The following is a 24,903-nucleotide window of genomic DNA, read 5'->3' on the forward strand; positions in this document are numbered from 1 at the left end:
TGCTTAAATATTAATACCTAATTTAATTATTTTTTAAAAAGGATTTTTTTCTAGAGCTCTTTCTTTGGTTTTGCCAAATATTGGTACCAGATTTAAATACATTAAAAAAAACTACAGTTTTTCCCTTATATTGATACCTAATTTAAAGAAAATAAAGATCTTTTTCTAGAGCTCTTTGCTTTCCCCTATACATGTGTATGTCACCGAATTCCTCCTAATTGGATGGACCAATTTTGATGATTTTTTTGTGTGTGTGTGTGTGCTAGTAAGTCCATGGGTGGTTTTGATTCACAATTGGAGACGGTAGGTGGCGCTAGTTATAAAAAATACAAAAAAAATACAAAACAAAAAAACAATGGCAGCGCCATCTGTTAACCGTAACATATTTTTTTAATGTATGCTTTTTATTATTATCTATTTTCTATTTGACCAGACTGGGCCACGGCAATGCATGGGGACAGAAAGTATTTTCTATAAATATCTTTTACATTGTAACTATTTAAAATGTTCAAGTGTTTTGAGTGTTCAGGCCCACCCTGGTAGTAGGTACAAACACTTCTCTCTCATCTTTCCTTTCCACAGCATCTGTTAATGACTGCTCACTGCAACATTTAACAGAGGACTGCATTCAATAGTGTTTATGGACGTTTCATTTTTATTATCCAACCCAGACATTCTGTATCGAGCCTTGTCTGTACATCACAACTTAACCTATGTACAAACATCCAGCCAGTGGCGTGCACACGCTTTTTAACCCTTTGACTGCGATGAGTTTTAATGAAGATTTTATTTGGAAAATGGACAGGATTTTATATATATTTTTTTAACACTTTGACTACCACGGCAATTTTCAGAGTCCCGGGGTAAAAAGCCAACCTTAAAGCCGCTTGTGCACTACATGGAATTTTACTGTCCGGCAGTCCGGTTTTGAAATATGAAAGCGACTACGACAGTTTAGCGTGATGGAATTTATGCGCAACATGTTCACTCACCGATCCAAAGAAAGATGAACAAAAGCACAAGCCAATCCAAGCCAATCATCGTTTTATCACGCTTACTGAAGTGCCGGATGGTAAAATTCCGTGTAGTGGACAAACGCCTCAACAATGTTATTTTACTTCTTGATTTTTAATTTAAAAAATTAGATTATATTTACTGTTCATTTTTAAATAATTTTTCTGTTCATGAAAGCCAGCATTGATGTTTTGTTCTCTTCCTATGCGCCATCTATCCATACTAGCACTGATGTACTAGGAACTAGATGGTAGCTGCAGGAATATGGCAAGTAAACACAGTAGGAGATAACTCCTAGTCGGCATTCTAGCAAAGAACGCAATCCAAGAGTTATCTCGCAGTCGGCAGTCAACGTGTTGATTTCATTTGGCAGTCACCCAGTGTCAAGTCTTATTTTTATTTACAAAGAAAATAGTAATAAAAAGATATTTAATTAAAAAAATTAATGAAAAAATCATAGTTTAAATGCGTTAAGGTTTATGATTTTAGGTACTTATTTTGTTAATTTTTTTTTACTTCTGATAATGAGCCGCTTAGGCTCACAGAAATAGTTAGAAATAGTATTTTTGTAAATAATAAAAGAAAAACTATTTCTTTTACTTTAATTGATTCCGGCAGTCACTTCAAACACCGAAAGTGATGCGGAATGCATTTAAACACGTGTCACAGTAGATTTTCAGAAATACCATAGTGGTACTTACTATGCAAAACTTTATTTAAAAATGGATGTTTATTTTTGTTTTTTTTTTTAAAAAGTATGCAGTAATGAAATTCACAATCATTGATAGATTTTCACATTCATTTATTTTTTGATTTGGCGTTTAATTTGTAGAACTCCATTTTAATTTATGTATTAATTTTAAATCAAACACAGAAAATGATTGAAAATGATTTAAAATTAATAATAATAATAATAACAATAAAACCCTTATCCGCACCCCAATGGTGCATAGGGCACTGTGTCATATTAACGCAGTGTTATCTTGATCGTTTTACACATGAAGGAAAGGTGATCAGCCCTACGCTTCAGGTACCAGTCCAGGGTAATATTGAATAAATATGACAGTGAAAAAATCACTTATATTTATTTTACCCCCCTTGGGAATCGAACCCGGGACCTCCAGAACGGTAGCCGAGCGTGCTGACCATTACACTACGGAGGCGGACAATTAATACATTTATGTATTGATTTTAAATAATTTTCATATTCAACTGTAGTGAATTTTTGCTCGAAAGAAGGGGGATATATGAAAGATACAAAATGGCATCCATATGATTCACACAAGTACATATTTAAAGATACAGATGTTTGTACAATTGGTGGTGCAAATCGATTGTTGCCGAGAGGTGAAGAAACAAACAAAATCATTTTTAATTTAAGTTTTCCTTTTTTTTAACCACTATACAGAAAGAGTGGTATTTACCAAGTAAAACTTAAATGAAAAATGGATAGATGTTGCCACAAAGTGGCTGCCGAATGAATAAATGAGACACAACTTGCGAGCATATCTAGAAACTTACATTCCCATAACACTTTTGGTGTGTCCAAATCCTTGTTCACAAATCTGGGTTTCTCCATTTATTTATTTTTTTATATCTAAAACAGGGGTTCCCAACCTTTTTGTACTCTAGAGCACACTCTGAATTATCATCAAAACTATTTAACAATAAGACAGTTTTCTTACACCATTTTGACATTTGGAAACACAATCAGAATCTCACTTTGTCAGGTTTTTGCTCCAAATTAAAGTTTTATAAAAATGTTTCCTGTTACATGAAGGCACAGTGATCAGTCTTACACTTCAGGTAATATTAAATAAAATATTAGAGTGAAAAAACATTTGAAGTTATTGTGACCTTCTTGGGAGTCAAACCAAGGACCACCAGCATGGTAGCCAAACGTGAAAACCACCACACTATCAAGGTAGATAGATATAAGATAATTATCTACCTTCATAGTGTGGTGGTTTTCACATTTGGCTACCATGCTGGAGGTCCTTGGTAGAGAGAAGATATGCGTATATATAAAACATTATGTATGTATCATGTGCGTATTTCAAGGAAACGTTATGTTAATATTTCAAAGCATTCGGTGAATAATTTAAACAGTTTTCAGATTTTGAACAAACGATCATTTACATTTTTTATTTATAAATATAGATATATTAAATATAATTGGAAGCGGATCAAGCTGAAACCATAAAAACCACAAAAGTGCAAAAATGACATTTAACGCCGATACCGCACTCAGTCTTATCTGCTTTTATAACTATAAATAATGTAATATGTTTTTATAACTGTGTATTAATATTTGGTTACGTATGTTGCCAGGTTGCCATGACAACGGGGATCGACAAAGAAGACGTCCGGGCTGCGTACGAGGACGTACGATCAGATAGCTCCCAAACTGACTGGTGAGTCATTAACCGCTCCCTTACCCTTTCAATACTGTAGGAACATATCGCTCACTCCTTTCAACAACGTCATATATCGAAAATCGACAATTTTCAGTTGTGCATGTTTTCAAAATGCCCAGAAAATGTACTACATCCCAGCAAAAGCGGCATATTGTAAACTTAATATTTACCCGCTACAGGGCAGAAAGTGTTGTTTTTGCATTTTGAAGAAAAGGTATTGTTTTATCATTTTTTTAAATAAACTAAATATTTTTAAATAGGGAAAAAATATTCAAATTTAAGCTAAAACAATCTGTTGCACAATAAAACCTTCAATAAGTGGCTTGATATTTATTTTTAATACGTTTTATTATACTTTAAACTTTAAAATCGATCTCCTGAAAAATCAAGTTTTTTTTATTATACATGACGTTGTTGAAAAGAGTGAGCGATATTGTCCCAGAGAATTTCTAATAATTACTAAAATAGTTTAAATGATTACAAATGCATTGGAATCTGGAATTTTAGTACTGTACGGTCATAGGCTCGTCAACAAGTCCAAACCTGCCTGCTTTGTTGCTGTTTGCTGTCTGCTTTTTTCCTTTTCTATGAAATTTTGTCAGTCTAGATGTTGCTAGCAAACAGTAGACACGTGTCACGCTTATCACCAACTGTGTTTTTAAGTGTGCTGTGCTCGGAATTGCCTTGCCAAGCTATTTATAATTTTAAAATATTTTACTTATTCAGTATGCAGCAATAGTTTTTATGAATTTTATGAGTGGAGCATATAAGATATATCATAAAATACTGTTGGGACACATACGACCCACTCACCAATACTATTGGGATAATATGTCCCAATTATTATTTTGCAGTAAAAAAAAACTAACTAACTAACCATCACGCCGCTTCCCCGCAGGGGTAGGCAGAGAGAATCGAACGCCACACCACTCTGTCTTTGCAAACATTCTTTGCCTCTTCTACATTCATGCATCTCCTCATACATACCCGACGATTATTACGACTCCTGTCCCGGCCGCTTTCAAGTATTTGACATACCTGATTGTGCCAAGTTTTCCTCGGTCGTCCTCTGCTTCTTTTTCCAACTACATTCGCTCCATAAATTTGTTTAACCGTTCTTTCTTCACTCATACGCTCCACATGTCCAAACCATCTCAACGCACCTTTCTTAATTTTATCGATAATGCTTATCTCAGCCTTACATTCTTTCCTTATTTCATCATTCGAACATCTATCAAACATCGTTTTGCCACACATTCGTCTGAGGGATCACATTTCGACTGCATTCAGTCTGCTTTCATCCTTCTTTTGCCAACTCCATGCTTCGCTTCCATACATAAGGGTTGGAACCAGAACTCTAATGTGTACTGCCAGTTTAGCTTCCGCTGATAGATTTTTATTTGCTAAAACTGATTTTAGTGCACCATTCACTCTGTTCCCAGCATATTGCAGTAATCAATATGATATTTAAACATTTGTTTTTCCGGCAAACTAAATTAGCAATAAATATTCTGTGCTATAAATATTACACGAATCATTAACTCTTACCACTCTGTAGGCCAGACATTCTGGCCCGTATGATTCTAGTAGGCAGCTCCGTGGGCCACAATGTCTGGCCCGGCGCAGGTATAACTTTAATGACTGATTTCTCCATCACCCAAGTATATTCTACCAAAAAATATTTCAGATAAATACAGTCGATCTTGATTAACTTGGTCATACGAATTGCCAGACAGTGTCCCAAATTTAGGGAACCAATTTTTTTCTTTAAATGGTAGAAAAACTTCGCATTTTTTTGATCAGAGTAGCTGATCAGTTATGAGAAAAAATGGTCAGAGTGGAAAGGGTTGAAATAAAAATAAATCATATTGAAAGGGTTAATGATTAGTGAAGAGAGTCTCAGTGCATTGAATAATCCGCATAGTTAGGCAGAGAGACTAGAATCCCGCATAACTCTGTCTTTGCAAACAATCTTTACCTATTTTACATTCATGTATCTCCTCATACGGTCCTGCCGATTACTTCGACTCCTGATCTGACCACGCCCATGTATTTAACATCCTCGATCATGCCAAGTTTTCTTCTTAATAATGTTATTTTTTAGTGCCATCTTCTAAAATGAGAGTGCCCAAATAGTGTTTATTACTTTATTATGGTTATGTTTGATGATTAGCATGTTTGAGGTCTTGGGTTTAATTCCCAGAGGAGGGGGAGGGTGAAAGTAAATATTAGTGATTTTCAGTGTAATAATTATCCAATATTACCCTTACCCTGTACTGGCAGAGGTGCTCACCTTAACTTCACGTAAGTTATCAAGATAACCCTGCGTCAATATGATGCAGTGCCCTATGCACCATTGGGTGCAGATAAGGGTTGGAAGAAGAAAATGATTGATATAATTTATATTTGAAGTAATAACTTTGTGATTTTCCATTTTATAATTAAAATATAACTTTGTTTTAAAATGACTATAAATATTTAATTATAACTTAATTATAATATGTATCTACCGGTTTCGAAGCTAACCGCTTCTTTTTCAAGACTGATTAATACTAAAACACTATCTTCTTAACAAAATTCATTATATTTTGGCCGCCAAGCAGAAGAGCTTGGGTAGATCTCAAGTGGCTTTATTTTTTGTGTTGATCAAAAGGCATCTGGGATGTTGAGGGATACTTTGTTTTTTTCTTCTTATCATTGTTTTAATAATGTTGTTTTTTTTAGGGCCGTCTTCAAGTACGAGGGTGCCCAAATAGTCTGCTCCGCGAGAGGTTCCCAGTTTGATCAGTTCAGGGAACAGTTCACGGACGACGAGAGAGCTTTCGGATACATTAGGTGAGTTCACATCACACTCCCAACCCATCTCAAAACACCTTTCTTGATTTGATGGATATTGCTTATCTCAGCTTTGCATTCTTTCCTTATATCACCATTAGAACATCCATCATCCATGGTTTTGCCACACTGAGAGATCACACTCCGACTGCATTCAGTGTACAGTAAAACCTTGATATAACAGACCTCTATTTAACGAATTTCGGATATAACAGAAAAAAAATCTGGTCAAATGTAGAAAAATTTAAAACATCCTGTTTTTTTTTTTTAAGAATTACCCGCAAAGCGTCTATTTTACATGCTTTTCTGCAGGTAGCATAGTAAGGATAGGTAAGGTAAATGTGAAAAATACATCTCAAACACCCAGATTGAAATCAAATCATTCTTGAATTAATTTTGGAATTGGCGGGAATCGAACCCACAACGCCAGTTTCGCAGTCGAGCGTCTACCCAACTACGCCACGCCTGTCATTATTACACATGCTTAAATTCAAGTATCGCCGCATTTAAAAAATTTTTACTGGCCACGAAGTCATCAGTGGTAAGATCACATCTCGATAATCTAATATAATTTATTGACTATTCATCAGAAAATGAAGTTCAAAGAAAACAAAGCTTCAAGAGTTGGTTACAAAAATAAATAAAAAAACATAAAATTTCAAAAGTACAAAACTTGACTCCTTTTTCAAAGCAGGATTACGGAAAGCAAGCGCGTCATTATCAAACAGCAACGTCACTTCACGATGAGTGTCCCAAGACAATAAATATAACTTCGTTTGTGTTTTGTATTATATATACAATACCTAAATACAGTGTTCATGGTTTTAAAAAAATATATTTTGGAGTTATTTTAAACCTATTTTTATATGGTCCACCTCCGTGGTGTAATGGTCAGCGTGTTTAGCTGCCATGCTGGAGGTCCCGGGTTCGATCCCCAGGGGGTTGAAAATAAATATTAGTGATTTTAAATTCATATTTATTTTATATCACCCTGGACTGGTCCCTGAAGCACAGGAGTGATCACCTTGTCTTCATGTAAATAACGGTCAAGATAACACTGCGTCAATACTATGCAGTGCCCTATGCACCATTGGGTCCAGATAAGGGTTAGAAGAAGAAGATTTTTATTTAACTGACTTTCGGCTTTAACAAACAACCCCTCCCTCGAATTAGTCCGTTATAAGAAGATTTTTCTGTACTTTCATCCTTCTATTACCAACTCCATGCTTTACTTGCATACATTAGTGTCGGAATCAGAACTCGATTGAAGAAAAATGTTTATTATTCCATTTTTAGTCGAGGTTCGAGGTTCAGTGCTGCAGAACAGCGTTTATTATTTAATATAATTTTGTACTTAAGTTATACATATTTATATATATATACATATATTTATTATTATTTTTTTTTATTGGACACTGTCTATCCTCACTAGGTATTTGGAGATACCTGTTCTGAGGTAGGCAGGGTATGCTTATTCTTTTTATAATACAGCTTTATATATATTTTAATGATAATATAAAGGTGGTTAGACTGAAATAATATGAAATAATAATTATAAAAAGAAAGCAAATAGAGAGTTGAACTAAAAGAAATGTAAAATCTAAAGGAGTAATATTATAAAATTAGAAAATAGGATTATATAATTATAAAACACTGACACATAGATTAATCACACACAAACTTTTAGTATTTTTCCATTCTGTCATAATGAGATTAGCGAAAGCTGATCTTACGTTACTATATTATTGAGTATGTCAATATTCCGCAACCTTATCAGTGCGTCATATCCTGCGAGCTTACTCTGATAATAATTGTAGTGCGTAGAACTTTACTAAACTATAATGAATAAAAAGATAAAATTTAATTACATCATTCTTTTGTAGTGTCAAAAATAATCTGACCTTTTGCTATTTATATGTGAATTATTAACAATATTATCATGACCCCAATTCTAGGATCCAAATAAACGGAAATAGCATTAAATTGAAGTTTTTTTGTTAATAATAAAAACACAAATATTTCTCTTATTTAAAAAATGAGTATTTATTTCTAATATAACAAAATATTTCTACAATATTTTGAATGTGTCCAAATACTTGTTATAAATGTATGTGATTATAATCCAGGATTCGGACCTCACATACAAAATGAACGAGTTTCTGCTCAATAAAAAGCTTGTTTCATCTCACCATAAATGTCTGTAGTGAATTCAAGCACTATGTTTCGAATTTGAACAAAATATAAGGAAGTCTTTATTTTATTTTTATTAACATAAATTGTATACATTTATTAAAACCACAATTTTAAACATATTTAAAAAAAAATTGCAGAGGCCCACCAAGCCACCTTGTGTGTGTGTCTTGTCGGTGGGGTTATTTTTGAATAAAATTTTCATTGTTTTTTATCATTTTAACCTAATATACACACAAAAAAGAGAGAAAAATTAAGAATATAAACATTTGACAATTTTCATAAAATTAACTCTTGATCATCCTTTATTTTGCCTTTGTTCCATATTTTATTTTGACCTCTAACATCCGTCGGCAACAAATTAAAAATTTAAAGTTCCAAGAATTTGAGTAGTGTGATTGCCAATCATGAGTTAAATTGGTGAATATTACACGTATGTAAAGTGATCACTTAAACCAGCCTATGACGGTCGTAAGCCCTGTAAATGCCCAGAATTCTATTTTCTTCTTTATCTATATTGAGATGTCAAAAAATAATATGAAAAATAACTCATATAATTGGAGATAATCCAGATTTGTGAACAAGTATTTGGACACACTCAAAATGTTGTAGTAACCTTAGTTAGAACTGTGAATAGCTCCGATGATGTATTTTAGTTGTAGTTGGTGTATTATTTGGAGAAATAAAATGACTTTGTTTTTTGATCCACTAACATTTTTATTAAAAACCAACTAGTTTCAGCAACAACCTGATGCCCTCTTCAGGGTTTGTTTTATGACTTAAAACAAACCCTGAAGAGGGCAACAGGTTGTTGCCGAAACTAGTTGGTTTTTAATAAAAATGTGAGTGGATCAAAAAACAATGTCATTTTATTTCTCCAAATAATATTACAATTTATTTATTATAACTGCAGACAGTTGATAGAATTCCATATTGAATTGTTGGGTAATATATCCAAAATTAAACAAGGTTCATTTGGTTGAATTCTACATTTATTTATGTATATGTTAATACGTGACGCGTTTCGTCTTCTTAAGACATCAAACACTGTGTGTTTGACAATGTCTTAAGAAGACGAAATGCGTCATGTATTAACATATACATAAATAAATGTATAAATCAACCAAATGAACCTTGTTTAATTTTGGATATATTACCCAACAATATTACAATGATCCACAAAGTAAGCGCTTTAAATATTCAAAAAATATATATTGTTGGTGTGTTTGTGCAGGCTGCAAATGGGCGACGAGATGTCCAAGCGGCGGAAGTTCCTGTTCCTCACCTGGGTGGGGCCCGGAGTCTCCGTCATCAAGAGGGCCAAGATGTCCACCGACAAGGCCATGGTCAAGGACATCATATCCGTGAGTACTTCTCTGTCACTATGCAATATTTGGGCCATTTTATCGTGGAGTTTACGTACCCTATTAATGCAATTTGTATTGGAGCGGGGAGTTGGCTTCAATTTTCCAAATACAAGCATATGATGCAATACGTTGCCACAACTGAGCAAGGTGAATTTTTGTCAAAGGTCTGTCTTCTGTGTACTAAACTGATCATCTTGCCTTAATATAATATATAAAATGATGCAATATTCATCAAATCAACATTGCCCTATGCACCACTAGGTGTGGATAAGAGTCAGTAATTTTTATCTTGTCCGCCTCCGTAGTGCAATGGTCAGCACGCTCGGCTACCGTTCTGGAGGTCCCGGGTTCAATTCCCAAGGGGGGTAAAATAAATATAAGTGATTTTTCACTGTAATATTTATTCAATATTACCCTGGACTGGTACCTAAAGCGGAAGGCTGATCACCTTTCCTTCATGCGTAAACGATCAAGATAACACTGCGTTTATATGACACAGTGGTATCCGCACCCCAATGGTGCATAGGGCACTGCATTATATAAACACAGTGTTATCTTGATCGTTAACACACAAAGGAAAGGTGATCAGCCCTCCGCTTTAGGTACCAGTCCAGGGTAATGTTGAGTAAACATTAGAGTGAAAAAAAATCACTTATATTTATTTGACCCCCCCTGGGAATCGAACCCGGGACCTCCAGAATGGTAGCCGACCGTGCTACACTACGGAGTTGAAAAAAGTTATAAAAATATTTTTTCCATTTATTATATGTATATTCTAAAAACACGAAAAAAGTTAGGCGTGGAAAGATGTGTCACCTCTTGGGCGGTTAGCTGGCGAATGAGTTTTGTCTTTGCGAATATCCCCTTAATAATTCGAATCACCATAATGCAACATTCATCAGAATCAACATGCTTATCATGTAACATATAGACAAAGGATAATTGATTAAGATGACAGTGAGGTTTATCAGGATCGAGTTACATATATTTATCTTTTTTATAATTGCCGTAAAGTTTTATGGTCGTGAAATTGTTTGCGAAATAATAGTTCTTTCTCGATGCGAGCAAAAGTGGATATGATAAATCAAAAAACTTTTTTTTCAGGAGAACATTTTTAAAGTTTAAAAATATAACACAATGTATTAAAAATAAATGTCAAGCAACTTATTGAACTTTTTACTGTGCAACAGATCTTTTTAGGTAAAACTTGAAGGTTTTTTCTCCATTAGAAAAATATATAGTATATTTCAAAAAATAATTAAACAATACCTTTTCTTCAAAATGCAAAAACAACACTTTCTGCCCTGTAGCGAGTAAATATTAAGTTAAAAATATGCCGCTTTTGCTGGGTTATAGTACATTTTCTGGGCATTCCGAAAACATGCACAACTAAAAATTGACGATTTTTGATTTATGACGTTCTTGAAAGGAGTGAGCGATATATGCAATGGTGTGCACAGAGAATTGATTAATAATACCTACCCAGGTAGTAAGGTAAGCTAGGTACTACTTAGTAAGGTAAGGTAGGTGTGCTGGTTGCGTTTTTATATGTCACGCAGGTAAGTTAGAATAGGCACTGCTTTTCTGCCTATATGGAATGCACAATGACAGGAGAAAGGCAATATATTTACAATCATCTGTTTGTTTGCCTCCGTAGTGTAGTGGTCAGCGTGTTTCGCTACGTCCCGGGTTCAATTCCCAGGGGGTCAAAATAAATATGACTGGCACCTGAAGTGCAGGATTAATCACCTTGCATTCATGTAAGCAATGATCTAGATAACACTGCGTCAATACATGTAGATAAGGGTTAGAATTAGAAAAAAATTATATCACATCAAAGAAAGTATTAAGTTTGTTTTTTATAAAAGAAACATAAATATTAGAAATATTTTTTATTTTCTTAAAAATTATTTAGTACAAAAATATGAACACATTAAATGAGATTTATCACAATTTCGATCCATAAATACATAATGAGAACATAATACTGACATAATAATAGAGGAAGCAATCCGCAATGAATAAGTTGAGGAAAGGTATTTCAACCCTTTGACTAATGAGTTTTAATGAAGATTGTATTTAGAAAAAGAGCAGGTTCTGTATTTAATGTATGTATGTAAGATATGTTAGAAGCATAGGAGATTATACTGACATTGACAGAGTCCATTACAGTCCATACACATTGAGCCACCCTGCGGGAATAAGTTGAACTACCTCATAAAATAATACGGTAAAATCAGTTTAAGCTATTTCTTCACCGGGATGCCCGTACTAGGTACAGGCATATCCACAAAGCAGTGGCGGTCGGTGACTTTTTGTAGTAAGGATGCTGGACATCAAATACAGTACACGGTGACCTTAATGTGATTTTTTTACAAAAACGGCGCTGTACAGTACAGCGCCGTTTTTGTAAAAAAATCACATTAAGGTCACCGTAGAAATATCAAATTGTTAACGTATTGCTGTTAGAAGTCCATATTTCTTTACTCTTAAATGCAAGGGATGCGGAGCATCCACAGCATGTATGAACGGACCGCGCCTACCACAAAGACATTTTTTTTGCCTGTGTGCGGTATGGGCACTAAAAAAGATACAATATATCTCGGGTTTACTGGCAAAAAAAGTTAACTCTAAATTCCTGTTATTTAAAGCTTTTAGCCTGAATAAAATATCAGCTATTAAACTTAAAGTAGAATTTACTTATAAATATGACATTCCAAACTGTGTAGAGTATTTTGCCAGTTTATAGAATGTTCAAAACTTTATAATTTTCATCATCAAGTCAAAATTGCATATTTTCGAGTTGACGTTTTTTGCCAGTACACCCACGATATAATATTTACGTTTCGAAATGTCACTGCTCGATAACTGTATTAAATACATATTCAAATTAAATAAATAAATAAAAATTACATTACATAAAATTAAAATAAAGTCAATCGATTTGGTGCAGTGCCCTTATGTGTGTGTGGGCAAAGCGTAGAAGAAGACATTCAAGAAAATGAAGATCTATGTTCAAATGTAATCATATAGATATTTTCTAATATTGAATCCAACGGTCCGTGAGATGGAGGTGACCAGGTGTGAAGAGGCGATACAGCGATATCTGCAAAAAAAGATAAAGAAAACCCATTAAATATATATTTTTTACTTGGTAAAAACCACTATATTTAAAAATGAATTGTTACATCGCTCACTCCTTTCAACAACGTCATATATCAAAAAACTTGATTTTTCAGGAGATCGTTTTTAAAGTTTAAAAATATAATAAAATGTATTCAAAATAAATATCAAGCCACTTATTGAACTTTTTACTGTGCAACAGATCTTTTTAGGTAAAACCTCGTAAGATTATTGTCAGGAGGTGTATCTGGTTGACGATTTACAGCCTATGTAAAAAATTAACAAATATATAGGTACCTACATACGAGAGACATATCGCTCACTCCTTTCAAGAACGTCATAAATAAAAAAACTTGATTTTTTAGGAGAACGTTTTTAAAGATAAAAAATATAACACAATGTACTAAAAATAAATATCAAGCCACTTATTGAACTTTTTACTGTGCAACAGATCTTTTTAGGTAAAACCCTAAGGTTTTTTCTCCATTTGAAAAATATTTAGTATATTTAAAAAAATAATCAAACAATATCTTTTCTTCAAAATGCAAAAACAACACTATATGCCCTGTAGCGGGTAAATATTAAGTTCAAAATATGCCGCTTTTGCTGGGATATAGTACATTTTCTGGGCATTCCGAAAACGTACATAACTGATAATTGACGATTTTTGATATATGACATTGTTGAAAGGAGTGACATGTGTTTTCATGCATTTTGCATCATGCAGTTAGAAAATGATGCGGAAAGTATCGAAATGCGTGTCATAGTAGATTTTGCATAAACACATTGTTTGCGGGAAACACTTAAAAGTGTCTTTTACATACTGTTGGTAAAGAGCAGGAGACGCTTATATGCGTTCTATTTGCTTACTTTTAGTAGAGCGTGAGAGATATAAAAAAACATTGCAGTTTTTTTTTGCTTTTTTAGATGGGAATTGGATTTATTATTTACCTTGTTTATTCTGTACAAGGTTTATAGATCATTGAGTGAATTTTCGTTTCTTATAACCTGTGTTGGGAACAGGAGGTAAAATCTAGTGTGGGCCAATCCGATGGGATGTTCTTTTGGTGGTTTTGTGTACACTAAAAGAAAAAATGTGTGATTTGCTCCGCGGGCTGCAAGTAGATACCCGCGGGTTGGCCATTCTTGCTGTAATTGAAATATTCAAAGCACCGGGTTACCTGGAGTGGTCTGCGGCGAGCAGGCGCAGGGTCACGAGCGCCGACACCTGGCTCAGCAGGTTGGCCGTGAGCCCCGCCCTCTCCTCCAGAATGGAGTAGAAGATGGCCAGCAGCCGGTCCAGCGTGAAGTACTTGGGGCCCAGCTGCTCGTTCATCCTGGAACCAACCCATTTATCAGAAATTAAACACTTGTATTAGTCACATTATTTTTTGACATCTCATCAAAGATGAAGAAAAATATGGAAGTCTGGGCATTTACGGGGCATAGGCTGGTTTAAGTGATCACTTTACCCATTATTGACAACCACACTATTTAAATTCTTGGAAGCTCTATATATATGAACCAATTTAGAAACCTTGTTCTTGAATCACTAGAACCTCACTAGAGACATCTATTGGTGAGATGTAAAGAAGCTTTTTATTAAGCAGAAACTCTTATATTAGTATGTGAGGTCCGAATCCTGGATTATAATCACGCACATGAGAAACGCCAGAAAATACCATTTTCATTTTTTATTATTTAAGCTTATAATTTGACCACTTGTATTAGACCAGTGTTCCGCAAACTTTTTCTATTCAAGGTACACCTACCAAATCAGGACATCTCAGAGGAGCATATTTACCACACTATGGTAACATATTTAACATATTATGTTTAATGCGAAATGTGAGCCTACTTAACTGAGCACAGGCAATCAAAATTTGGAGCAATTGTATTATTTTCACAAAACTAGACTTTTTTCCGCGGCACACCAACTAATCACCACGGTACACCAGTGTGTCGCGGCACACACCCGGCGCAACAATGTATTAGGCCATTAATTGAGTTTTTTTTTCACAGAACGTTTTATATATTATTTTTTGACATTTCAACATAGATAAAGACTTGGCACGATCAGATCAAACGGAACCTAAAATCTGGTGGTGTCAAAAGTCTGCATAATCGGAGGGCACGTATGACTAGATATATGGATGTGAAGGAAGTTTGGGGTGGATATCAGGACAAAAGAGTGTGGCGTTCCTTTCTCTCTGCCTATCTTTTGTATTTGTAATAGTAGTAATATCATTTCTATGGCTCCAGAGTATCTTAAGGAGCTGTGTATTCCAGATGAATTGGTCGATAGACGTCTCACGCTTCCATCGGCTACAACATCTGCAATGGGCAAAGTTATCTTACCAGCTCGCAACCAACGCACTAAATTTGGCGAGCGTGCCTTTGCTGTTGCGGGACCGACGGCGTGGAATGCTCTTCCACCAATGGTTAGAAATAGTGAGAGTGAGATGATCTTTAGAAAAAAACTAAAAACACATTTGTTTGCTAAATCATTTCCACCATAATATTTTCCCCAATTCATTCACAGTGAAGCGCCCTTGAGGTATTTTTTTACGAAAATGGCGCTATATAAGTTATCCAAATTTATTATTATTATTATTCATGATCTTTATCGCAAGTGAATGTCGTGAAAAAAAAGCCCTTTTTCTAAAACTAATGCAAAATTTCGCTCGTTTACTTTTTTTGTGTTCATTTTACGAATTACTCGTTATAAAAGGTGCTCCTTATAAGAGGTTCCACTGTAATTAGATTTCACCTCCCATTTTTTATTTTTTAATTGAAAAAAAAAAAAAAATATTTGTGTTTTTATTAATTACACAAATATTTCAATTTCATACTATTTCTGTGAGCCTAAGCGGATCATTATTAGAAATAGGTTTCAAATTGTGGTAGAGTGGGTTCGAACCGAGAAACTCTGACTTAAGAGCCCGCGACACTAACCACGGGACCACAACCCGACACAAGTTTTTTTAGTCATGAGTTATTTTATTCATTGAGATGACAAACTTAGGTGTGTTTCCACATATCGCTTACTCCTATCAAGAACGTCGTAAATCAAAAATTGTAAATTTTCAATTGTGCATGTTTTCGGAATGCCCAGAAAATGTACTATATCCCAGCAAAGGCGGCATATTTTTAACTTAATATTTACCCGCTACAGGGCAGAAAGCGTTGTTTTTGCATTTTGAACAAAAGGTATTGTGTAATTATTTTTTTAAATTTACTAAATATTTTTCAAATGGATAAAAAAAAACCTTCAGGTTTTACCTAAAAATATCTGTTGCACAGTAAAAAGTTCAATAAGTGGCTTGATATTTATTTTTAATACATTGTATTTTATTTTTAAACTTTCTCCTGAAAAATCAAGTTTTTTGATTTATGACGTTCTTTAAAGGAGTGAGCGATATCTATTTATTCTTTGTATTTTTCCATTTCTTTCGGTGAAGCCATAATAATAAAAGTTTTCTTATCTGGAATGCTTGCATTTAATATTATGATAAAAGCTGATTTCACGCATTTCCTCCTAAAATGACGGCAATATAATGTGAATGTAACCGTTCCATTATCTTGTTTAGTCAAGATTGAAATCAAATTGCAAACAAAACGATTGCACGCCATTTTAAGCGATCCTGCAATGCGGCATCTATTATATCTTCTTCGAACCCTTATCCGCTTTCCAATGGTGCATAGGGCACTGCATCATATAAACGCAGTGTTATCTTGATCGTCAACACATGAAGGAAAGGTGATCAGCCCTCCGCTTCAGGTACCAGTCCAGGGTAATATTGAATAAATATTAGAGTGAAAAAATCACGTATATGATATCAATATCGGGAATCGAACCCGGGATCTGCAACACGGTAGCCGAGCGTGCTGACCTTTACACTACGGAGGTGGGCAAAATTTTGCATCGGTGGTTCAGTGGTAGAATGCTCAAATAAACAAACATATATATATATATATATATATATATATATATATATATATATATATATATATATATATATATATATATATATATATATATATATATATATATATATATATATATATATATATATATATATATATATATATATATATATATATATATATATATATATATATATATATATACATATATATACATTTTTTTTTTGAAGTTCTATATATATGAACCAATTTAGAAACCTTGTTCTTGAATCACTAGAACTTCACTAGAGACATCTATTGGTGAGATGTAAAGAAGCTTTTTACTAAGCAGAAACTCTTATATTATTATGTGAGGTCCGAATCCTGGAATACAATCCCACACATGAGAAACGCCAGAAAATACCATTTTCATTTTTATTATTTAAGCTTATAATTTGACCAGATAATTTATTTACAACATTTTATTATTTAACAACATTTCATTTTTTTTATTTTTTATTTGGTCACACTCAAAATGTTGTAAATATATTATTTTTCTTTAAACCCTTATCCGCACCCCCAGTAGTGCATAGGGCACTGCATATAAACGCAGTGTTATCTTGATCGTTAACACATGAAGGAAAGGTGATCAGCCCTCCGCTTCAGGTACCAGTCCAGGGTAATATTGAATAAATATTAGAGTGAAAAAAATCACTTATATTTATTTGACCCCCCCTGGGAATCGAACCTGGGACCTCCAGAATGGTAGCCGAGCGTGCTGACCATTACACTATGGAGGCTAAATAAAAATATGATAGAATAGATGTACCTGTCGCTCAGTTTGGCTTTGGCGTTGACCTGCTGCATCCGCTTCCTCTGCTTCCCGTGGTACTTCATGAACAGCCGCTTATCTTCCTTGACCGGGTTGTAGCTGGCGAGATACGCCGCAATAAGCAGGAACTTGGCGTAGAACGGCAACTCCAGGATCTCTGCGACGTTGTCTGTTCTGATGACGGCGACATCCTGCTTTGTGATGCCCAGTCTCTGCATCCTCAGCTCGATATCCTTCCCCACCGGGTCTTGGGGCTCTGAATTATCGTAGTTCTTGTTTTCCTGGACCCTGAGATATAATCCTTCTAAGTTTGTTTTCAAGGCGGGCGCGATGTGTCGCCAGAGCTTGGTCACATCGTTTGCTTTTACGCTCCCGTCTAGGATCGGTTCGCAATACTTTACAAAACAGACTCTCGCCATGTGCTTTAGCTCTACTAAATCGCGGCACGGACGATAGAACACGCTCAAAAACGCGTTGAGATAGTTGGCAAACAAATCCGTCCTCTGTATTTCTTCTCTTGTTGACAAATCCGCGGAAGATTGGCACAGGACAAAGTTAACGCAGCTCTGCTGGTCCATAAAAATGATCTTGTATAATTCTTCTTTAGTGTACTGGGGAAAGAATACCTTGAAAGGTTCGCGCAGCCCCGTTTTTAAGTAATATTTTTCGAAGACTAAATCGGATACGAGGATTGTGCAAATGTTCAGTTTGCAGAATTCGCGTAACCTCAAATAAGCCGGTAAAATGTTTTGATCCATGTCTCTGAGGCGTTCCGCCTTGTCTATGACTATGAACACCGGTTCGTATCCTTGTTCCGGCATGATATTGTTCAAGTGATGAACGAAATCTTTCATGCTGTCGCATTTGTGGATAGGCGCGTATTTGTTCTCTCTTCTGCAAACGTGGCCGGATAACTTGTTTAATATCGTCTCGAACATTATTTTAGGCGTGTAGCATTCCACGGCGCTCAGGATGACGTGTTTATATCCCAGGTATTTCAATGTTCCGGCTACGCAGGCGCTTTTCCCCGTCGAAGTATCGCCGAAAATGTAGATACTAGGCGGGACTGGTTCGTCCGCTTCTCCTATTAAATTGTACAATTGACTCAACTGCGCGTCTCGACAGGGTAGCGTTTTATGCATTTTATTCAGAAATTCGTTCATTTTTTGTGTAAAACCAAACTAAATTATCTAGAAAACAAATCACACCAATCTACGGACTTGTCGCGAATTATAACCTCAATGGACTTAACACACACAGCAAAAATAAAAAAAAGGAACTTCGCATAAAGTTGATCATAAACTCTTCAACACGCTTAATTCTGTTAATTTCGTAAAAACAATAATTCTCAGAAACCGTTCACGACGTCGCCGGCTACAAGTGTCAAAACAATTCGAGCGGGAAACGCGGTGTTGCCAGAGCAATAAATATTTCATGTTGCATGCAGGACCTACATTGTAGGTATTTTATTGCGATACGTACCTACTTATGAATGATTCGTTTCCAATGGTGAATAACAAATTTATTTACCGTTTTACAATTAAATGTATTTAGAAACAAATTTATATTTGTTAAAAAACTTTACTTTAAATCTTGATTCTTTATGTGTATTCAATTTTAACCATCGCGTAATATTTATATCTTCAGTATTAAAAAAATATCTTTATAAACAGGAACAATATTTTTCTTGCCTTTTTTATTCGTACCCAATAGTTTATAAGGCATTGCTTGGATAGATAAAGTGTTACATTATTTAAAATTAAAAAAAATATTGCACCTTTGTGAGGAAATTGTATTTTTGTTTTTATTTAATTTTGGTTTTGATTAGTCTGATGAAAAGTAGAGATACTTTATTCAATATTATTTTTATATTTGTTTAATAACTTGTGTTCGAAAGGAGGAATGAAGTCACGTGAAGTTTGAACCTCGATTTTCTTGACTCTTGAGTTCCACAACTAAAAGCACAATTACCAACAAACAAAAAAAATTACAATATATTTAAACAGATAAATGAAGGACGCAGAGAACCCGAATATGTAGTTAACCAGGCAATAGAAATGGATCTTCCTCGAAGTTATCTAGAGGAAAACTAAGGAATTCATGGGTGAAGCAGAAAGATAACATGATTTGAAGGCATGGCCTAGGTGACATTATCCAGGGCAGAAGGACATATAACGTGAGGACGAGGAGAGCTGACCCCAAGCTGAACAAGCTGGGATGTAGCCAGGAAGAAGATTTAAACAGATAAATAATTTTGTTAAATTTTGTGATTGCAGAACTTTGCGGTGGAACTGCAGCTGGAGAGCATCACAGAGTTCGAGATGGAGCAGTTCCGGGACGCGCTCAACCGGGCCGGCGGCGCCAACTATGGCACCGGCGTGCGGGACTTATGAGCTGCCAACCCGCCCACCCCCCGCCACGCCAACTCACCGTCAGACCAACCACCTAACAGAGTGCTATCTCCGCCAAAACCATACTAAAGTTCTCAGCTCTGAAAACAATGTGTAAATCAATACAGCAGACTCTTCATCGGGATGGCATTACCCGGGATTTGGTTAACCAAGGCTGGGTTAGCTGGGATTTGATTTACCAAGACTGGGTTAACTGAGATTTTATTTACCAAGACTGGGTTAACTGGGATTTGATTTACCAAGACTGGGTTAGTTGGGATTTGATTTACCAAGACTGGATTAACTGGGATTAAATAATTATTGACTGGATTAAACACAAAATTATTGTGTTTCGAAAATACTGAAAAACTCATTGTCAAAATTATAAAACCAAAAAATTACCCATTTCTTTTATCGTCATGTCCCTAGAATGATATTTTTTAAAAAATATTTTATGTTTTAGCTGGTTTTTGTGCATTTAGATCCTATAGGTAAATACATACAAAAAGAGCAAAATGTACGATATAAATAACCAGGAAATGGGTTCTGATGCCAGTGTTGAGAGTTTATTCCCCACCAATCCCTATAAAGTGAAAGTTTGCTGTATTATCAACTAATTAAAATCACATTTTGTCTCGTCCTTCATTTACTGGTTGCAACACCCTTTGGCCAGTTGTGCATTAACTCCTTTATCGAGAGACACTTGCCTAAAGTGAAAATGCATAAAACTCGTATTGTTTCAATCGTTAGGCGTCAATCAAGACAGTTGGGCGTTTTGTTAGAAACCATTGGTTAGTCTTTACATATCCTCGCAAGACTAAATGAAGGTAGATTCGATCATTTGCTTAGCAGTTTTTACAAAGCCTTGAGTATTTTGCCCTTTCAATATAAAGATATTGAAAGGGTTATGACCAAAATAAATTTTAAATATCTTTGGTTATTATTTTATATATTAAATGTTGAAATCAAACATTGGTTTTTTGAGTATACGCAATTGTATTTTATTGTTAAAAAACACATAGAAATCAATTTTCTGACAATTGTTTCGCCTTGTTATTGCATTTTCAAACTAATGCCATAAAAATGCGAAACAATTGTCACAAAATTTATTTTGATGTATTTTTGAACAATACAATTCAATTACGTAGACTAAAAAAATCAATGTGATTTCTACATTTAAAACATAAATTTAAATGGAGTTCTACAAATTAAATGCTAAATCAATAAATATGGTTATTATGTTTTGTTGTTCTCCTGGTATCAGTTCCATAGTGTAATTTTCCCCATCGGGAATCAATGGTTGAAATTGTTGTTTACACTCTCCTTATCATTCATCGTTCACTTTGCGTAATACCACTTTAATGAATGATAAGGAGAGTGTTATATTACCATACCACAAAACTTAATAATGCTTTTAATATACAAAACAAATTGTTGTCGATGAGATAAAGTGTGATTTGAAATTAATTTACAACGTAAGAGCTAGAACGTTTTATTTTTGTGAGAAATATTATAACTTTGGTACATGTGTAAAAAGTGAAGGAAATAATGGCAATACTAGCTTTTCTGATCTCAAGTGAGGGTTTTTTTTTCTTCTGTCGGTCGATTGTATGTTGTGGATCAAATATTGGCTTTTTAAATTATCTATATGTATTCAAATCTTTTAGCATTTTTACAAGCGGTGGATATATTTTATTATGATTTTGCATGTTTTAATCATTAAACGTGTTAATGTTGCATTTAAATATAAAGAATTAAATTCTTGATGTTTGTACTTAGCGATAACTCGAGTGTTCCTTGATTGGACCAGTTCGATCAGTAAACGATAGTCAATGAGTCTTCACGCTTGAAGGTTTTAGTTGAAAGATGTTAGCGGAATTTAAATATTATGCATTTACAGAAACAAATGAAGTCTTTAACATTTTTTTAAAGTCAAATCTTCTTTAGTTTTATTCATATCAACTATTGATTTTACTTCCTAATACTTTAGAAAATAACAATATAATTCAATTATAGTGTTGATTCTAGACAAAACAAAGGCAGTTGCTTTTCCACTATAGACAAAATATGGAAAATACCAGAGATAAAAATTTCCTCTGAAGAAATCAATAAATTTTTCCGTAGTTGGAATCGCTAATGTCAATAATTTAAAAATATTCTAAAGCAATCAGTTTATGTCATCAATGAGCAATATCCGCAGAAACATTGACTATCTTATTGATGGTGCCCTGGCTCCATAACATCTAGAGAGGCATCCGTGATATAAAATAAGAAAATACAGTCTTACAAACTTATCTGTGCAATGTTAAAAAATGCAACCAACAATGCCGTATTAAAATGTCATTCCCACAAATTAGTATTGCCGCATGCATAAATAATTTTCCTTAATTTGATGTAAGTTCTTGAATATTGTATATCAACCATTATTAATGTTGCTATATTTTGAGTCACTCTCCTCGATTCCACGGATAAGTTTGTAGCGCGGTAATCATTTCATTATTCCTTATGATACGAAGAAGAGAAAATACACTAAAAGGACATGTGTGTAAAAATGATTTATAGTTCAATGTCATGAAAATTTTGAATCACATATTTTACTCAATCATCTTTAAAGAAATTACCTTCACGTGTAACTCGAGATGGTTAAATGTGTCTTCCAAACTAGAGGTTATTTCATCAACCAACTTTTAAATGTGTTTCAACAGATATTTATGTTTCATTGAGTCATTTTTGCTTGCATGTCCTTTTGTGTAATAGATTCTTAAAAAGGTACTATAGGTTAATTGCGCTAATGGAAAATTTAAAAAGAAAATAAAAATAATAAAAAAATTATCATTTTAGTAAATGTGGTTAGTAAGAATTTTACTCTAGATTTTCTATTATTTAAAACAATCATCCTTAAATTTTTTAATGTTTTTCTGAGATTGATTCTTTTAATTATCAATTTCTTTACATTTGATTTAAAGTTTGGACTAAGTAAAAGACACTTATTTAATAAAGCACAAAATTGTATGTTAATTATTATAAATGTGTGTTAGGAATGGTTCGTAGTATGCAATGATTGAAAGATACTTAACTTCCCAGTTGTGGAGCCGATGCGAGAATTTGCCCTTTTTGTGACTTCATTCCACAGGTTAAAATCCTATAAACAGTGGAACCTCTTATAACGAACACCTCTTATAACGAATAATTTGCATAGCAAGCAAAAAAAAATAAAAAGTTCCGAGCGACATTTCACATAACGAGTTACAGAGATTGGGCAAGTCCCCTTTTCACGTCATTCACTTGTGAGCCGGGACTTCCGCACCAGTCAATACAAAAAATTTAAGATTCTGGAACGAATTTTGCTCGTTATAAGAGGTTCCACTGTATTTTCCACACAAGTTCACATTTATTAAGAGCAGTGATTCTTGTCTTTTGCAATGTCGTAGCTAGGTAATGTTTTGATTAGATTTTAGAAAAATAAAACAAAAAACCAATGTAATACTTCCTTGTTTACTGATGTCAGGCACTCGGTGCACAATTTGCCTCCATTCCTCTTGGCCCTGGTCTAAATTTGAGGCAAACCAATTAATCCCTTTTTATGGGTCTACCGGATAGCGTCAACTCACAGTCCAAGAAATGCGTACCATTTACAAAAAAGAAAAATTTCAAGGTCTTTCAATTTTTGTCATAAAATGTGAAAACTTTTGGGTAATACATCGTGAACTTTTATTTTTTCCACATTTTTATCACTATTGCAAGAATTCGGGTGTTTTAAAGTTTTGATGCACATTATGGAGTTATTTTTAAAATTTTCGTGTAAATAAGTAACCAACACATGTTTTGGTCATACTTTACAATAAGTAATCTTAATTATTCATCATTGAACACTTAATTGATAATTTAACCTTGATGTCATTTATAATTTAGGCACATACCATGCAGGAAAAAAGAATCACTGTTCTGAATAAAAAAAAAATATTCTCGACAACGCCATCTCTGGGTTAGAAATGTAATGTTTAAGACGACAGGCATCGTTATCAATTTGAACCATTATTAGTCAAATACTTGTAGCTTGTAATTTTGGAATGTAATAAAACAGAGAGATTGGAACGTTCTGGAAGTCTTGCCCGGTTTAACTGTGTCCTCCGTACCGACGGCTATACTAGAATATTGTGCAATATTTTGTTATTTTTAGTCTGCTTTTTGGGAGATTTTGATTGCGAAATTGTTTGGAAGTAATTATTGTAGCGGATGCTGCGAGAGGAATTGTTTATGTAATCAGAGTTTGAGGAATGATTGCCTTATTATTGTGTATACAAGTCGTTTTTTATGAAATTTTTACAGTTTTGGATTATTATTAAATTTATCAACATTTGCGTAACAAAAATTAATAAAACTATAAAAATAACTCTGTTTTATTTATCTTCCCTACCATGCGATGATGTCTGAAGTAGGGTAAGTATTTAAGGGTAGACATTCGACTACGAACCTGGTATTGCAGATTTGATTCCACGCATTCATTTAACTTGCCACGTAACAAATGAGTGGTTTTTAACACATTGTAGTCGGGCGCTTCGAACAATAGACTCTAGCCTATAGCGGACGTTTTTCACGATTAGCGCAAAAATATATCGCTTTCTTAAAATTGACCCAATTTCTGAACCAAATAATATTTTCGATGAAATCATACATGACGTTTAATCATCAAATATAAATTAAAATGATAATTTTTAATTAAGTATTCCGTATTTCATAATTTTAGAAGCATTGTAAACTCTAAAAAATAGTCTTCCCCTCCGAGGTATCATTTCCTATACAATGCTAATATATTCAAATAATAAAAT

General features: G+C 34.1%; 2 protein-coding genes across 2 annotated transcripts in view; one reads left to right on the forward strand and one right to left on the reverse strand.

Annotated features, from left to right (window-relative positions):
• LOC148306101 (coactosin-like protein) overlaps positions 1-23,293 on the forward strand; it is a 42,203-nt gene extending 18,910 nt beyond the window's left edge. The window contains exons 2-5 of the mRNA XM_088265609.1: positions 3,346-3,428; positions 6,156-6,266; positions 9,691-9,820; positions 19,961-23,293. Of these exons, the coding sequence (XP_088121735.1) occupies positions 3,346-3,428; positions 6,156-6,266; positions 9,691-9,820; positions 19,961-20,077 (441 nt within the window). The 3' untranslated portion in view covers positions 20,078-23,293. The remainder of the gene's footprint in view (positions 1-3,345; positions 3,429-6,155; positions 6,267-9,690; positions 9,821-19,960) is intronic.
• Orc5 (origin recognition complex subunit 5) lies at positions 11,663-19,074 on the reverse strand. Its single transcript, XM_088265600.1, has 3 exons — positions 17,682-19,074; positions 14,128-14,283; positions 11,663-12,929 (listed from the first exon to the last, which is right to left on the reverse strand). The coding sequence occupies exons 1-3, from the start codon at positions 18,845-18,847 to the stop codon at positions 12,839-12,841; spliced, it is 1,413 nt and encodes a 470-aa protein (XP_088121726.1). The 5' UTR covers positions 18,848-19,074; the 3' UTR covers positions 11,663-12,838.
• Positions 23,294-24,903: the final 1,610 nt, after the last annotated feature.

Source organism: Brachycentrus maculatus, unplaced genomic scaffold, assembly GCF_059751285.1.
Source record: "Brachycentrus maculatus isolate JH-2025_06_01 unplaced genomic scaffold, ASM5975128v1 h1tg000253l, whole genome shotgun sequence".
NCBI classification, from domain to species: Eukaryota; Metazoa; Arthropoda; class Insecta; order Trichoptera; family Brachycentridae; genus Brachycentrus; species Brachycentrus maculatus.